We start from the raw sequence: 16,758 nt of genomic DNA on the forward strand, positions 1-16,758 counted from the left end.
AAGAAAAATACAATATAAATTTATTAAAAAAGAAAATAAAACAAAAACGAATAACTTAATTGAGGCTAAAGAACTGCAAAAAAGAAAACAAATTCAATTTTGATTAAAAAAAAAAAAAGCCAGTGGGTATTATTACTTAGCTGTTATATTCAGAGGGATAACATTTATTCTTTGATTTGGCAGTTTTCTTCATAAGACATAAGATTAGGCTTCATTATCAAGGTGGTACAATAGTTTTATGTGATGTCCAAGTTAAGTGAATCTCAGTGTTTGCTCGTATTTATTTGTTTTATTCTTGTTATTTACACACTTATGGGTAGGTAGGTCATTTTAAGACATTAATATGATTAATTGCAACCTGTTACGTGTTTAAGCCTTAAACAACCAAGCATAATGGATTTACTTACTTCTATCTGTTGATGCCTTTTCGGTGCTTTTTGAGTTTTGGTGGCTGTTAAAATCGAGTATGACTGCCCCCTGCTGAGCTGGAAGCCGCTGGTTGGCAATCAGAGGTGGGGACTCGAGTCACATGACTTGGACTCGAGTCGTTAAAATCACGACTTGAGACTTGACTTGAAAAAATGCTCAAAGACTCGGACTTGACTTTGACTTTCATGCCATTGACTTGGGACTTGACTCGACTTGAAGCTGTTTACTTGAAAAGACTTGATATTTTTTACTCAAAGTCTTAAAATTTAAAACACATTATTTATAAAGTGGCGTCATTAATGAATGTCACTCATTCCGTATCAATATGCGCAGACCGTCACTATGGTTTTCCTCTCTCCTTATGTATGTATGTGTACGTAGCTGCAGCACAACCAATCAAATTAACAGGATTTGGACGTTTAAAAAACGCGGCAAAGCTACAGAGCTCAGGGAACGAAATACGAAATAACCGCTCGAATATGCTTCCGCGAGTAATTTCTTTTGGCTACGTAGGTTATGAACTTTCGACTAAAAAACGAACTGCAACTTGTAAAACATGCAAGAAGAGAATATCGGATGGAGATGCCGCGACGTCCAACTTTGTCCGGCATTTGAAGCTTCACAAAGATCGGTAGGTGGCACTTTTCTTTTGCTGTAAGATAGTTGACTTTAGCTAACTTCGTGTTAGCATGTGTACTCCGGGTTAAATTGGTGATTATTTACCATAAATCCGGTCCTTCAAATGCCTCCACAAATAATGTGCACCGTGTTAGCTCAGGAAGCCGGTGGATAGTGAGCGGGGCTCCGGAACAGAAAGCAGATTCTGGACTTGAACACAGGGAACAGAGTCTCTCTGTCCCATCATGATGATGAGCGGGTCTAGTATCATCTAAGGATGGTTGGTGTATTTGAAGACATCTACGTTGGGAAATTATATTGACAATATATTGTTTTGACAGGTCAGAGAAAAGAGGAAAAAACTGCTGTTATGGTTCTTTGTATTGTGCTGTGGAAATGTCAGCATTTTCGTCTTTTTTTATTGAATATCAAGTTTAACAGAACTGGGCAATAAAGTGGTCCAATTTAAAAATGTTTTTTATACTTTGTGTTCAGCTACACATGTTCTATCATTTGAGATAAATACATATTTTAAAATGAACAAATGGTCTATTATTTGAATTTTTTGTATAATTGCAAATTATAAAAATAAAATAAAAACGACTCGAAATGACTTGAAATTAAAGGTTCCTGACTTGAGACTTGACTCGACTTTTGCCTGTCTTTACTTGAGACTTGACTCGGACTTGAGGACAAAGACTTGAGACTTGCAACACAGTGACTTGGTCACACCTCTGTTATGGAGTATTTTATTGTATAATAATTATTAAAAAAAAAGGTCATTACTTTGTGGATTTTGCCTATCTGGGTTCTTTTTGGAATGTAACTCCCTCGAAAAATGAGGGTTCACTGTACTGCTGCAGGAGCAGTGATGTCATGGGGACAAAGATCATGACATCACTCATGACATAGTGATGACATAGACAATGACTTTGATATAGTCAATGACCCTGACTATGTCAAAGTCATTGAGTTCCAAGAGTTCCAAGGTAAGAGTACTTTCTGTGATTTAGAGAAGCAAAACGATTGCTATCCAAAAACAAGAAGAAAATGAAGCGTTCAACACAAGATTCGCAGACCAAGGCCAGCTCGGATCAATTAACTGATAATAGTCCCCGATCCCATAAGAAACTTATGAAAAGTGGGGGTGAAAAAGCTAGAGACACAACAAAACGGCAAGAGGACAACCAAACAGAAACTTATCTGTGCAAGGAGAGACTACAACAAACTGAAAAAGATTTACGGAAGCAACTACAGATCACAAGTTCGCAGAAGAAAGAAATAAAACAGCTAGAGGTAAAAAATTTTAAACTTACTAACAAATATGAAGGGATTTCGACTAAACTTCAGGAAAGTGACAAACGAATTCAGGAACTAGAAGGTCAGTTAAAAAACACGGAACAAGCTCTTGCAGATAAGTCATATGCTCTCTTTACGGAAATCGGACGGAGGCGCGAACTGGCTGAGCTAGTGCAACCACTGAAGGGGTTCAAAGAACGAGCGCTGGACGCAGAAAAGCAGGTGAAGGAGCTTACGGATGACAACCAAAAATTGAAATTACAGTTAGACGCGTCTATCCTAAAAGCAACCACATTTAAAAATGAATCAGAGACCCTTAAAGTTGAGCTTAAAAAACAGTCAGATGTCATGAGAGCTAAACAGAACACAATTGGCAATCTTAAGACCGCATTGGATGCAAAACAAAAGATAATCGAAGCTCATAAAGAGGAGATTAAGAGACAACGCAAAGCTGCACAAGAGACAGAAGTGGAAGTGAAAAGAAATCGCCAGATTGAAGAAACAACAATGCAGCGAATGAAACACAAAGATGAAGAAAATTTGAGCCTACGAAAGGAAGTCACGTCACTACACAAGTCTTTGTATGATTTTGAGATGAAGTTGTCAAAACTAGATTTGCAGTACCAAATCCTCCAGGAGAAATCTGAACAGGCTCATACAGACAAAGCAATCCTGGAGAAAAAAAACCACACACTGGAAATTTCTACAGCGAGTCTTGAGAGAGAGGCTGTTGAAACCCAGACACTCTTAGAAAAGTCCCAGCAAGAGAATGAGTTACTTAAGTATCAAGTGGAGCAGGTCAAGATAAAGCTGGCTGAAACGATTCAGAGCTCCAAGGATAGTAAGATCAAATTTGAAAAAGACCTCCTGCGTACACAGGAGGATTATATGAAACTGAATATGGAGAGAGAAGAAGCTCTGACAAAAACCAAAAGAGCCACAGAAGGACTTTACTCTAATGAGAAAAAAATTGGAATACAGGCAGATTTAATTCGCGAACAGGATTGCAAGATTATGGAGCTCACTAAGGACGTTCTGCGACACCAGGAGAATGCTCAGAAATTTAAAATGGTTAGAGCAACTTATTCTAAGGTGCAAAGGTTAGGGTTAGATGAAGAGAAAGGAGATATTATACTTCTCCCAGACACCGACAGGAAAACGGAAAAACTCAAAATGTATCGCGCTGAGAACCGCAGATTGTCCAAAACACTGGAAGAGAAAGACATAGAAATTGAGAATCTCAAGGTTCAGGAGGACAATCTGCAGGATGTGGTGAAAAATCTCAAGTCTAAGTTAGACTATCTGCCGGAAGATACATTGCATAAAATGCAGGTGAGTCAGACCGACATTAGAGCTCTCAGAAAACAGATTAAAGCCCAAGAAGCAGAGATAAAAACGTATGTAGCAACAATAAAACTGCAAGATGCCAACATCAAAGAATTGACAAATAAGCTTAAAGAGATCTCATTTTCAAAGAAAGATGATCTTCCGCCAATTGAGTCAAGAAATATCAAACTAAAATCTCAGGACACAAACCCAAGGTCTATGAAGAAACCCCAAAATATTGTTTATCTTCCACCTCTTCTAATCACTCCATATGGAAAAGCGAAAAAGTAAAAGGATGTGGTTGTTAATGTTTGACTGATGGAATGATAGCATTTGAGAAAGACGTAGGCAGGACCTCAGTATGTGGGGGAAGGTCGTGGAGAACATGTGGAGACAAATTTTGCCATATGGGTGGATTTTTGACAGGAGGAGCATTTTATTGACTTTTCAAGAGGGGTGGTCAACTCTCATTATTTGGGGGCGCTGGGGGTCCTGCACGACATGTGGGGACAAATCAGGTTTTGTGGATGGATTTTTGACAGGAGGAGCATTTTATTCATTTTTCAAGAGGGGTGGTCAACCCTCTGTGTTTGGGGGGTTCCTGCAGTACATATAGGGACACATTGGGCCATATGGGTGGATTTTTGACAGACAGGAGGAGCATTTTATTGACTTTTCAAGAGGGGTGGTCAACCCTCTGTGTTTGGGGGGTTCCTGCAGTACATATAGGGACACATTGGGCCATATGGGTGGATTTTTGACAGGAGGAGCGTTTTATTGACTTTTCAAGAGAGGTGGTCAACTCTCATTATTTGGGGGCGCGGGGGGTCCTGCACGACATGTGGGGACAAATCAGGTTTTGTGGATGGATTTTTGACAGGCGGAGCATTTTATTGACTTTTCAAGAGGGGTGGAGAGACTCAGACGGAGAAAGACAGCGATTAAAAGGGTTTATTGACATACAGTACAGACCAAAAGTTTGGACACACAGTTGTGTCCAAACCTTTTGTCTGTACTCTACATGAATTAAAGTTCTTTGGCGCTCGGGCCTCGGCTGAGGACATCGAGCTGTGAATTGCAATGAGCTCGGATGAGCATTCCCAATGTAGGTTAAGAAAGTCATCCCCCAAAAAGGGAGCGCTGAGGCCGGGGAATTCCCGACGAGGAAAGTAGGAGCAGGTGGGAGAAGCTACGCTAACTCGGGCTTACGGGCTGGGACTTGAGTCTGTAAAAGGCGACATTGCTGTGAAAAGGGGGAAAGTGATGTGAAGCTGGCAGATAAAGGCCAGCTGGGGATGGCGCTAGGCGTGGAATGGCAGGATGCTGGTAGATTAAGGCCAGCTGGGGTGATGCGGTGATGCAATGAGATGGTGTTTAACAGGTGCAAGGGGCAGGAAGTCCAGTGCAGGGCATAATAAAGTTCAAGAAGGAATATATTGGGGGCTTGGTTACAGTAAATGAGTGCGAGATGCTGTAGAAAAGAGGTTGGTGATCCACCTTGGCTCACTGCTGGGAGGGAGGCTACTATTTATTAATTTATTCATGCATTCATTCAGTTAAAAGCCCTGAAGCATTTGAAACGCATAGACTAATAAAAGTTCCTGCGTTTCCTAGCGTTGCACATGATGAATGCTACGTCTTACCCCGAAAGCCCGAGGCGGGCGTAGCGGGAAAAATTCGATGGGAGGTGCTGATGAGCGGGTTCACAGCGGCTATGCGGAAGTGAGAGAAGCTGTTGACGTGGCTGAACCAGAGCGATGAAACGGTGGAAAGGCGATGCGATGAACGGCGGTGGTGAAATGGAGAGATGATGAACGATGAGCTGGGAGGGTGACGTAGATCGGTGCAGCGAGACTTTGGCGGGCCCACCCAGGGCCTGAGGCGAAGAAAGACGGGCCGGGGATGCAGACGGTGGGATTATGTGTCCGCCCTTACAAAAAATCACATGAAAATCACATGTGACCACATGAAGACCACGCATGTGGTTCACACAACTTTGTTCATGTGAATGATTTATGAACGATGTGAACCACATGTGAATCACATGTATATGTGTGATTTTGGAACGTTTTGTGGTAAAATCACATGTGTATCACATGTGAATCACATGTGATACACACATTTCCACATGTGGAAATATGTGTTATAAATATAGATACAGTATATACAATTATAAAATAATGATTATCTTTTTATGGATGGTTCTCCCCCCTTTATTGCTACATTCCTAACTTTACCTGAATTTAATAAAGTCAGAAAACAGTTGTATCAGCTGACATGAACTTTGCATTTTCTCCACTTGATCACAATAACTAGTAAAACTACAGGAAGTAGTGAATTCTCCACTTTAAATGGCCTCTAGATGTTTTTCACCCTGTAGTGAAAGCTTATACAGAAGATGAATCATTCTTTTTATCCCATACATGACTTATTTAGAAATGCTTGTTGGATCTGTTGGATTTTTATTGAATCCACCCTTAGCTTGCGTTAAAATGACATGTTAGCTCAAAACCTAACACAGCATGCGGTGTCAAACTTGTAACCCAACCCCGTTGTGTTAAATGACCCTGAGCTACTCTGGTTGATATAATATCCAGCAGTGGGTGGAACAACAACGTGAAGGGGTTTACTTTAACCCAGCTGTTTTATGGGACGTTATCTCCTCGAGTTTATTTTATCACTGTTGATTTCTCCTATGTTAAAACATTAGGAACTCATTTTGGAAAGCATAGTTAGCTTGTTGCACATACTTGAAGTTTGATTTCCAAAGTTAAAACATACTCAGATGGAGGGATTACTGTAATGAAGAGATGTCATTGGCTTGGCTTCCTTACACTGACAACGTTTTAATATTAAAATGATCAACTGAACTGTATATTACTACAAATGAACTGAAGTGAATTGTATGTTATTGGATTTGAATCTGACCACAGCTAAGCCAAAAAATATTAATACTCCTGGCGGATTTATGAGTTTAAAGTAATTTTTTTATTTTACAAACATTTTTCTTTTGTCTGGAAGTAATTTTAATATTTTGCAGTAGAGAATCTGTGAAAGAAGTTAAAGATTAAGGTAATGGCATACATTAATGGTAATGGTAATGGCTACAAAGAAAGCTAAAGCGGGAGAGTGACGGAGGATTGCATTTTGGGTGCAGTTTGCAATTTGCTGTTGAGTCTAGAAGTTCAAATGATGTAGTAAATGCTGGTGGGCCTGAAAGCAAAGAACAAACAGCGTCTTGCTGGCAAGATAAACATACAGCACATACGCTGTTTATAGTGATGGGAATGTGACGGTAGTGTATGGAGGTGGAGGGATATCACATTTGTTTTAGTCAGCTGCTGTCAGCATGTAGATGAAGTGAGAGATTATAAAGTGACTACTGTGACGGAAACCTGCAGGCTTTGTGTTGACTATGAGGCATGAGGTCATTGCGTTCAAAAGAACTGAATCAGGTTCTGTGTCAGGGATTGTGAGGCCTGATGAAATAGTCTTGGCCAAATGTAGTAATGCGTTAAAATGACGTTGTAAATAAAACCTTTAAGAAGTTGTTTCAACAATAAGGTGCATTAGTTGAAGTTAATTACAACGCTGTTAAGCTGAATGATTTCCTCTGAATGGGTCAAGTAAGAAGACTAAATTATGCTTCTTTTGGCTTCTTTTCTAAATTCTTAATTCGAAGCTGTCCTCGCTTGACAAGGAACAGATTAAAACCTAACCAGTAGGACTGTCCTAACCATTAGTTTAGGACAGTCCTAACCAGTAGGACTGTCCTAACCAGTAGTACTGGTCCTTACCAGTAGGACACAGCACTCTGCGAGTGCTGTGTCCTACTGCATTTCTATCCAATTTCTATCCAATGCTCAAAGTGTTAAATTCTGGTTGTTTCATGAATCACAATAACAACAACGAAAAAAAGACAAACAAACAGCGAAGCAAAGCTGGGTTTGTTTAACATTTTACAATGTTATTTTTGTAAAATATCAAGAACAACAACATCCTGTGAAATATCTTTGCGATGACTTCCAGGAGATTCTTTTCGTGGTCAGTAATGACCCTCAACCAAGGCTTGGCAATCATACATCAAACCATGACCAGCCTAATTTATTTAGTAAATTAATGCGCATGACTGATGCCTCTCTGCAGCCGGTTGCTATGGCAATTTGGATGAAAGCGGGAGCCCCTCACGCTACTGATGTGTTTGCCTGAGCTTTAGGGTCCTATCTTCCCATGTAATTACTGCGTGTTTACCTAAGCGGACCTGATCTATCTAGACAGACACATTTGGCTTTTTTTTTTTTTTTAAACTGGTTCTAAAGCCGAAGAAAGAAAGCATTTTGATTAATTGACCTATCCTGATAAGTTAATTGTTGGTAAATATGCCTATAAAAATGTATAATCGTTGATAAGACCATAACTCTCACAACTATCCCCCAGAGCGTGAAACTGCAGGTCAGCATTATATTAGCAAGAACGTCTTAATAAATATTCGACACTTTATGTGGGTGGTTTGATGTTGTGTGTCAGTAAACAAATATTTCTGCTGGACAGGTTATCTATTCCGACGAAGCCAACTTTTTGAATTCGACCCAGCGAAATGGCCCCTTTAATTACACTGAGACAAACAGAGCGGGGGCAAAGTTCAGCTGAACTCACAATAAAAAACGGATGAGGTGAATAGCCGGAGCTCAGAAAGCAGCCTGGCGTATTACTAAAGGACACTGCGGCAGGAAGATGTGGAAACAGTTGCGGAGATAAATAATTACAATCCCACCTCCGTTATATCGCTCGTAACAATTGGCGCAAATCGTTTGCTGAATAATGAGTTTATGAGGAGTTACAAATGGTGAGTAAAAAGCGTTTCTCTTGCCTATGTTTGTTTTTGTTGTTTTAAAATATGTTTTAAAACAGGTGCTATTCAGCTTAGTCTGCCTTTAGTCGTATTTTGCGACGTGAAACGATGTCGTTACACATCTGAGAAACAAATTAAACATGTTGTAAGATGATTTTTGACATTATATAGTTATATTGGTTTGAACTTCATGAATGCTCTTCTGTATGATCGATGGACCGACATTGATTAGCTGCAGTACACTTAGAAACACCCAGCTTGATCTCATGATTACCTGTGAGTTGTTTTTTTGTTGTTGACTGTTCTTTGGAGACTGTATTGCTTTCTGGTGCAAATTCCTCATTGATCCACTATACCTTTACACAACAGATACTTGCAAGCAACCTCTGCACAGAATGACAAGATGCCTGTTAGGTAAAAGGTAAAGCTCCCATTTTCTTCTACTACCACATATCAAACCAGCTTTTTACATGCAACATATAAAAAGGCACATAACTTTTTCTCACTGTCTGACATTAATCAAGACTAAACTGTGCCTGTTTTAGGTGAGTCAGGATTATCAAAAGTATTTGTTAAATTCCAGAAGGATGAGATGAGTATGATGATGTCATCGCTTTGAACATTTCTAATTGGGTCATTCATAGCATTTGAGTTAAATAAATGCCCCTGTCATTATATTTTAAGGCCACACCTCAGACACACTACTTATTTGTAAGACATGATGAGCAAAATCAGAATAAATCAGGCGAGATATAAATGTCTTGTTGACTAATAAAATTAAATGTTAATGTCTGACTGACTTCTTACATTTAGATAACAAAGAGGGCAGATTGCAAGCCTGAAAACACCTTCCCAAATGTAAAACGCAAAGGTGCTGGTGTTTTGATGCTAAACGTACTAAAAGAAAATTAGTAACTGAAAGATGTACCTAAATGGTCTACAAACCTGGCCAGTACTGTCAGGAGGAATTGGGCAATATTCCACTGAAATGTTTACAGAATCTTAAGGAAGAATATCCAAAATATCTGAAACAAGACATACAGTTTGAAATGCAAAAGAAGCAAAAATGTAAGCAAAATCCTTGGTTTGAAGAAAGTTGTTAAAAAAAAACAATTTCTGCATTCAAAATTCTGGCATTTAGTCATTTTTGGTAAAACAAAACCTGACATAAAACAGGTCATGTTTAGCCCGATTGAATGTTCAAAATTAAAGGTTATCTGTCTTTTGAAACATCACACATAAGTATCTGTTTTCCAATGTTTCTTGATTTTATGTGCAAATCAGAAATTAGGTTAATTGTATACGAGGATAACAATTGTGTGCATGCACATAAAAGACTGTCTGTAAAACTTTCTGATTGCAGCTTAGGGAGATGGAGGACTGGATGGTATGTCTCGGCACTGAAGAATCTTTCGTCAGTTCATGCTCTGAAGCCGCTCATTCCCACCTTCTGCTTTGTGGTAGTGTTCGTATACGGCCAGGCCGACAAACTCCGGAACTTTGTCGCTGGCATCTTTATCCCACAGTACCATTACCCGTTCCCTGTTGCTCTCTGCTTCACCCAGGTTAGTAAGTGTAGCATTGCTTTCAAATCAGTCATCCATTCATTAACCAGGAGAATGTGCTTGCGAGGAGTGGTGCACAACATGCAAAATCATTTGCATACTGGTCTATTTCTGAAGAGTAATTGGCGTTCTGACATCACTATATTTGCATATGTTGAACTAACATTTATAGGATTTCCATTTACATAGACATCAGCATGCAATACATTGCATAATTAGTTCTACGTCTTAATTAATGGATTTGTTTTAGCCACGCTGCCATCACAGATATTTTATTGGGATTTTATGTGATGAAACAAAGAAGAAAATTTTGAATTTTGATAATGTCACAAGCTTTGTCACAATAGGTAGATTGGAACTGTGGGCATATTTTTTAAGTCCTGACACTAAATTTCAATTGCATTTAGATCTGGACTTTGACTGGACCATTCTAACACACAAGTATATACCCAGCAAAACTGTTTCATTTTATCTCTATTTGTATGTCTTGAATTGTTCTGCTGAATATCTCTTGCAGCTTTTAACAGACTTTTTGCTGTGTCACATTCTTTCCATTTTGAGACAATAGATTAAACTCTCATTACATTTGCCTTCTGATGTTCTCAAAACACACTGCTTTACACTGAGATTAAATTGCAGCATAATTTATTTTTTGACAGGCAACATATTAAGACAGTTCAGTACATTGGACTTTCATTGAAGAGTTTAGAGTCGTGCACTACTTTGTTGGTCTTTCGTATAAAATTCTAACAAAAAACTTAAAGCTAGCACACTAAGCACAGAAGCATACTGTTGCCTCTGTGTGCTGGTTTGAAGGACAGAGCAGAGGTAATGCTAAGGCAAAAGTGCTTAGTGTTGATTAACGCATGCATGTGATAGATGTTTAACCGAATTATCACGCAACGGACTGACATGAGAATATGACCTTGTTCAAAGGTTGGCCATGAACGACCGCCCAGAAAAGTCCACAGATAGGCCTCAGGTGTGTTTCTGCAGCAAGCTTAGGAGTTAAATAGGCTTACCAACAACAAAAGTAGACTTCCTGATATAATACTTCCCGCCTGTCATTAAAAAATAAAAATATGTCAACCTGCAGTAGAGTCAGCACTTATCAATGTGGAGTTAGCTCTTAGTAATTTCAGTGAGTGGGTATGTTCCTCTTCCACCTTGCCAAGCCCTCAGTATCTTTGTTTATGACTGGTTATCAAATATTACCATGGCGCCTTAAAGTAATTGTGAGGTCAAAATATTAGAAGTGTGTTTAAAAAAAAGGGAGCTGTGCTCAAACTCAAGCACGTCACATTCTATAACAAAGAAAAACTTGAAGAAATAAAGATGATCAAATCTGGTTCAATCTGCAGAAAGTGAAGCAAAAAAAAAGGGTAATATTCGGTTGGTTAAAAAAGGAAAGTTTTTGTAATTTACTGTACAAGCTCAAACATTTACTGTATAAACTTATAAACTGAGCTTTCCAGCGAATCAATAGACCAAGATTAAATTGGATGACCAATGTTTCTTAGAATTATTACACGACTGTGCTCCAAGGAACTGACTAACCTGTCAGCCTTAGACGGTTAGATTACACTTCAAAGTCCATCTGGGTTCCTTGCTCTTGCCTCAGAAACAGCATGATCAATGTATCCTTGTAGTTTTATATTAGATTAAAGTCCTGAAATTGGGCAAACCACCACAAAACGTTGATCTTGTTATTCTGAAACCAAGATGCTGCTGTCTGTTTTAGTGTCTCTGGGGCTGTTTCCTTATTATGTCAACTGTTTTTCTTTCCAACATAAGGCAAATATACCTCTTTAAGTATTTTTGATAAGTTAGAAGAGATCTGTGATCCATAATCTCTGGTATGTGCAGGATGGGTCCAACATCATGATATAAGAAATGCCCCCATCCCATGATGCCTGAGCCATGAATGCCTCACAGTTTAAATTTAATGATTTATTTACTCTTAATCAGCCTCATGCATGTCATGACTGGTGGTTTCCATGACTTTATTACAACTACTTTATAAATGATTTGCTTTATCAATGATTCTATTTTTTCACCTGGCAGGTATTGTTGGACTGCTGTGTTTTGAACTCGACTTTATATTTAAAAAATGTCACAAAAACATGACATAAGATCAGATATTAGCTACATAATTTAACCCAATTAAATTTAAAGGAAAACAAAGCAATTCTATTTTTGTGTCATAATTATATTTTCAATGATGATAGTTCTTCTGGTTTGCCTTGTTTTATTTCTAAAATAATCAGCTTATTGATTGAAATGTAAAGTTTGTGACTATGTGTATTCACCTCACATTTTTGAAACACAAGGCCAAAAATAATTTTAAAAAAAGGATTTGTCAAAGAGAATTTACTGGCTCTGAAGTTAGGTGTAATTTATTTGTGGGCTGTAAATTATTAAATAATTCTTTCACGCGGACACCGGCTACTTCCGCTTCTGCTTTTCTTTGAATGGACGTTCCCCTTACAGTGCTGAACATGTTTGCACTTCCTCCCCAGGTTCTGGTTTCTCTTGTCTTCATAAATCTCCTCCATGCCTTGGGATTGGTGCATCTCAGACCGTACTCCAGATCGCTGGGAGAGAGGCTGCTGCTGCCCGCCATCTGTAACAGCGTTCACTCTGTGCTCATGACTTGGGCCAAAGCAAGCAGCCCGTACGCAAACCTCTTCCTCTTCACTGTTCCTCTGCTGCCTCTGCTCACCCTCGGATTCAGTTTTGCGCTGAAGGTGGCGTCTCTGCCATCTCACCACTTGTCAGTGTTGATTTCTATCCTGAGTGGGATGTTTGTTGTCATCACAGGTAAATCTTAACACACGGCAAAAGCATTCACAACCTTTGAACCTTTTTTGTCATATTACAACCACAAACCCCTACGTGTTTATTAGGTTTGTGCAGTTTTGCCAAGAGCAGTGAAGCGGTTTATCAGATCAAACAAACAAAAAAGATTCTATTGGCCTATCTCAAAAACCTGTGTGTTGTCAAAAACCTACACTGCAGCCAGCACCATGAGCAAACCATCATTTTGGTTAAATTTGGAGCAGCGCCTCCGCAAGGTTGATAGACAACGCTAAAACTGTCCTTCTGGCTCTGATTGGTTGCCTCTGATATGGATTTCTGCAGATTGCTCTAGGTCCACAGGGACAAGGCAGAGGAGCTCAATTTTTTCACAAATCACGTGTCTCAAGTTGTACTATCACAACATGATGACATTTTTAACAAATATGTAAAAAATTTACATACTGCATTGTTAATTCCCTCTCTCCATTGGGATTTGTCACATACAATCCCAATAAAACACATTGAATTTTGAGAATATTGAGAAAGTGAGAAGGTCCAGTTGGTACAAATACTTTTCCTAAGCAATTATGCAAGATTAAGAGAGGCTATGTAGTTAGAGGGTATATAATTTTTTATCAATTTGTTTTCCCCTGAACAGCATCCAACGGGATTCCTGTTGTTGAGTCTCTGGAGTATCTCTACGCGCCTCTCGCTTTGATTCTCCATAGCCTTTCTCTGATCACCTTCGCTAAAGTGTCCGAGTCTGTGCGCCAGCAGCCCTCTGACGTCCAACCCTCTGTCTTTGACATCTACTACGCTCAACTGGTCATCCAGAGTGGAGTGCTGGGCTTCCTGTGGCTTCTGCACCCAGACAAACCCTGGCTGGTGTTGAAAATGAGCAGCTGGCGCAATCTGCTCTTCCACGGATACCTGCTCGCCATTGTCCTGTTGGGAATGGTACTCAACTTTCTGGTCTGCACTTCTACTCTCTGCGTCTCCCCACTCGCGGCTGCGTTGCTATATTCGGCAAGGTACATGGTGCAGCCGTTTTTTCATCTTCTGTAGTTCCTCTGTATGGTACAGAATCCTTGTCCGTCTATAAGCTATCACCATTATAAAAGATTGAAGTAGTACTTCTGAAAAAGAAAATCACACGAAAAATGTGAAAAGATTTCCGTCAGGTCAAACGTTTAACATTAATCCGGTTAGAATCGGGACTTTTAGAATTAAAAGTCTGTCACAGCCAGAAAAAAATCTGCCACTAAACTTTGTAACCAGAAAAATTAAAAATAAATAACAACACGGCGCACAGATCCCAATTTTGAAGAAAAGGTTTGATGTCCATTTGATGAGGGTTAATAGTAAGAGACGTGTGTCCTGTCATGACCACATTATTTGTTCTCATGTGAAATTAGACAAACTTAGTATGTTAAATGTCTCTTTTTTTTATTTGATCTAAACTAGCTGCACTAATGTTTATTTTAAATCCCTGTGTCATAATCAGATTAATTTTGCTGGTTGTAGCTAGTGAAAATGTGTTCACATATAACATGTGTTCTTGAAGAACCTGAAGAAAACAGGCAGTAAAATATTTCCGATATTGTGGTAATAAGTAAAGTAACATAGGGTAAAACAGCTTATCTAAACCATTTGGAAACTGCTCTAAAAATGCTTCAAATTTCTCTTCGTTTAGTTATGCATGTTGTGCGCCTTTTCTACATCTATTGATGAATACTACCTATAGGTAGTATACATATACAGATTATGGTAAACCTTTGGTACAAAGCAACAAACTTTCTTTTTTGTGCAAAGCTGGATATGGATCTTTCTTAATTAGAGCAAATTCTTATCCTTCAAATATTTTCTTTTCATTTGTGCACCTTTTACATATTTGAGCAGTATTTAAGGGATTAAAGTCCCACATTTCTCCTCTACTGTACAAGATCTAACCGGATCTCTGCAGAGGTTTTCTGTGAATGATTCTGAGAAGTTTTTTTTTTTTTTTCAGAGGAAACAGGATAAAGATGATCCGGGTTTTTTTTTTTTTTTTTTTTTTTGGCACTTTTACATGACACATAAAAACACATTTTCAATCAGTGTTAAAAAAATATTTAACCTCAGACCTTTGGCTGAATGAATCTTAAACCAGACGTTGGTTTTTGTTGTCCCTGAATGATTCTGAGAGCTCGGATGAAAGGACATGGCACCTGACAGGCTGTTAAGATGCCTCTTGTTAAAGTCTGATGTAATTTAACATATTATGTTTTTACTAATGTAAATTTAAATATGTATTTTTATATAATTTTACCAATTTGCAAGCTTTTTTTTGAAGTAGCTAGTTCTGTTCTGTAAAAATGTGCTGTGCATGTTTAATAAAACTGAAAGAAGTGAATTGACTGTGGAAATGTTGTGTTAATGCTGTAAGCTGATGTGTTTAAATTAGCTGAAAAAGTTGGAAGTTGCAATACGTGAATCCTATGGGTTGCATGGTAGCTCATTGTTTCCATGCAGTAAGAATAGCAAAAATTGTAATAGGAACCTTTTTTAGATGTCTAAAAGCAGGTATTCGTTTAGAAATAGAAGTAGAAGTTAATAATTCTTAAATGCTATGTTACCAGAAAGCCAAAAATGTGTTCAGCATCATCAGAAAGTTTTCACACCCTTTAATTTTTAATTTTTTTTTAAAGTTAACATACAGGCTTTTTCTAAAGGAAATCTGAGGTTTTCTTTTCCTCACTGATCACAGTAGTGACAATGTGGAAAACACCTTTTTGGATTGTAGATGTTCACCCATGGATTGATATTTGTCAAGTCTATTTTATAGCAAATTTCAACTAAAAAGCAGGTCAAAGTACTTTACATCATAAAAACATTCTACAGTCACCAATTGTGACACAAGCAATAAACATTGCATTTGGTTGAAGCACCTTTAGCAGCAGTCACAGCCCCAGGTCCTCTTGGTTAAGTTTCTAAACATCTGGAATATCTATTTAGGGGTAGTTTCTTCCATTCTCTGACACATCCCTCACAGGTCAGAGAGTAAATAATTTGGTAACACTTTAGCTCAAGGGATGTGCATAAGACTGACATTACACCTACATGAACATGAAGGTTTACAATGTTTACAACTGTTGTCATGAAGTGTCTTCATGTCATATTTACCGAATATGACATGCACTATCTCTGCACTATCAATGCAGAGTTAACTCTTTTATTTCATTTTTATTATAAGTTTTAATGAAACTTTCGATAAAAATGCAGTCATTTACCAAAAACTGCTAAATAAGGCATTTTTTATTATACTTTATGCAAATTTGCATTAAAAGTGTCATTCTAGCAACAGACACTTCCCGACAATAGTCGTAAACATTCATGAAAACTCCTTCATGTCCATGACAGTGTAATGTCAGTCTTCAAATAAAGTGTTACCAAGATTTTTATATCTTTTTAAAGGTCTTCAATTGAATTTGAGACCCAAGCTCTGTACTGTGTGGCCAGGTAAGGAGTAGTACCTGTTTTGTTTCCCCATACATGCTGTTTGAATTTCAGGTCTAAAAGTTCCATTTTGGTTTTGGATGGTCTGGGAATCTCTAAGGCACAGGTGTCAAATTCCAGTCCTCGAGGGCCACTGCCCTGCAACTTTTAGATGTGCCTCTGCTGCACCACACCTGAATAGAATAAAAAGATCATTAGCAGGACTCTACACAAGGAGGTAATTAAGCCATTTCATTCCAGCGTGTTGTACCTGTGGCACATCTAAAAACTGCAGGACACCAGTCCTTGAAGTCTGGAGTTTGACACCCCTGCTCTAAGTACATTTACAAAATGAAAGTGGGCTGCGCAGTCCTTTTTCATGATGAGTGGCAACTT

At 38.6% G+C, this 16,758-nt stretch overlaps 1 protein-coding gene across 1 annotated transcript; it reads left to right on the forward strand.

The window, feature by feature from the left end:
- Positions 1 to 3,519: 3,519 nt before the first annotated feature.
- On the forward strand, positions 3,520 to 15,284 carry LOC111606687. The gene is made up of 7 exons (XM_023327829.1): positions 3,520 to 3,678; positions 4,782 to 4,851; positions 5,324 to 5,394; positions 9,893 to 9,911; positions 9,989 to 10,089; positions 12,609 to 12,909; positions 13,547 to 15,284. Exons 1-7 carry the CDS (start codon positions 3,520 to 3,522, stop codon positions 13,951 to 13,953), a joined length of 1,128 nt encoding a protein of 375 aa, XP_023183597.1. The 3' UTR covers positions 13,954 to 15,284.
- Positions 15,285 to 16,758: the final 1,474 nt, after the last annotated feature.

Source organism: Xiphophorus maculatus, chromosome 22 (assembly GCF_002775205.1).
Source record: "Xiphophorus maculatus strain JP 163 A chromosome 22, X_maculatus-5.0-male, whole genome shotgun sequence".
Lineage (NCBI taxonomy): Eukaryota > Metazoa > Chordata > Actinopteri > Cyprinodontiformes > Poeciliidae > Xiphophorus > Xiphophorus maculatus.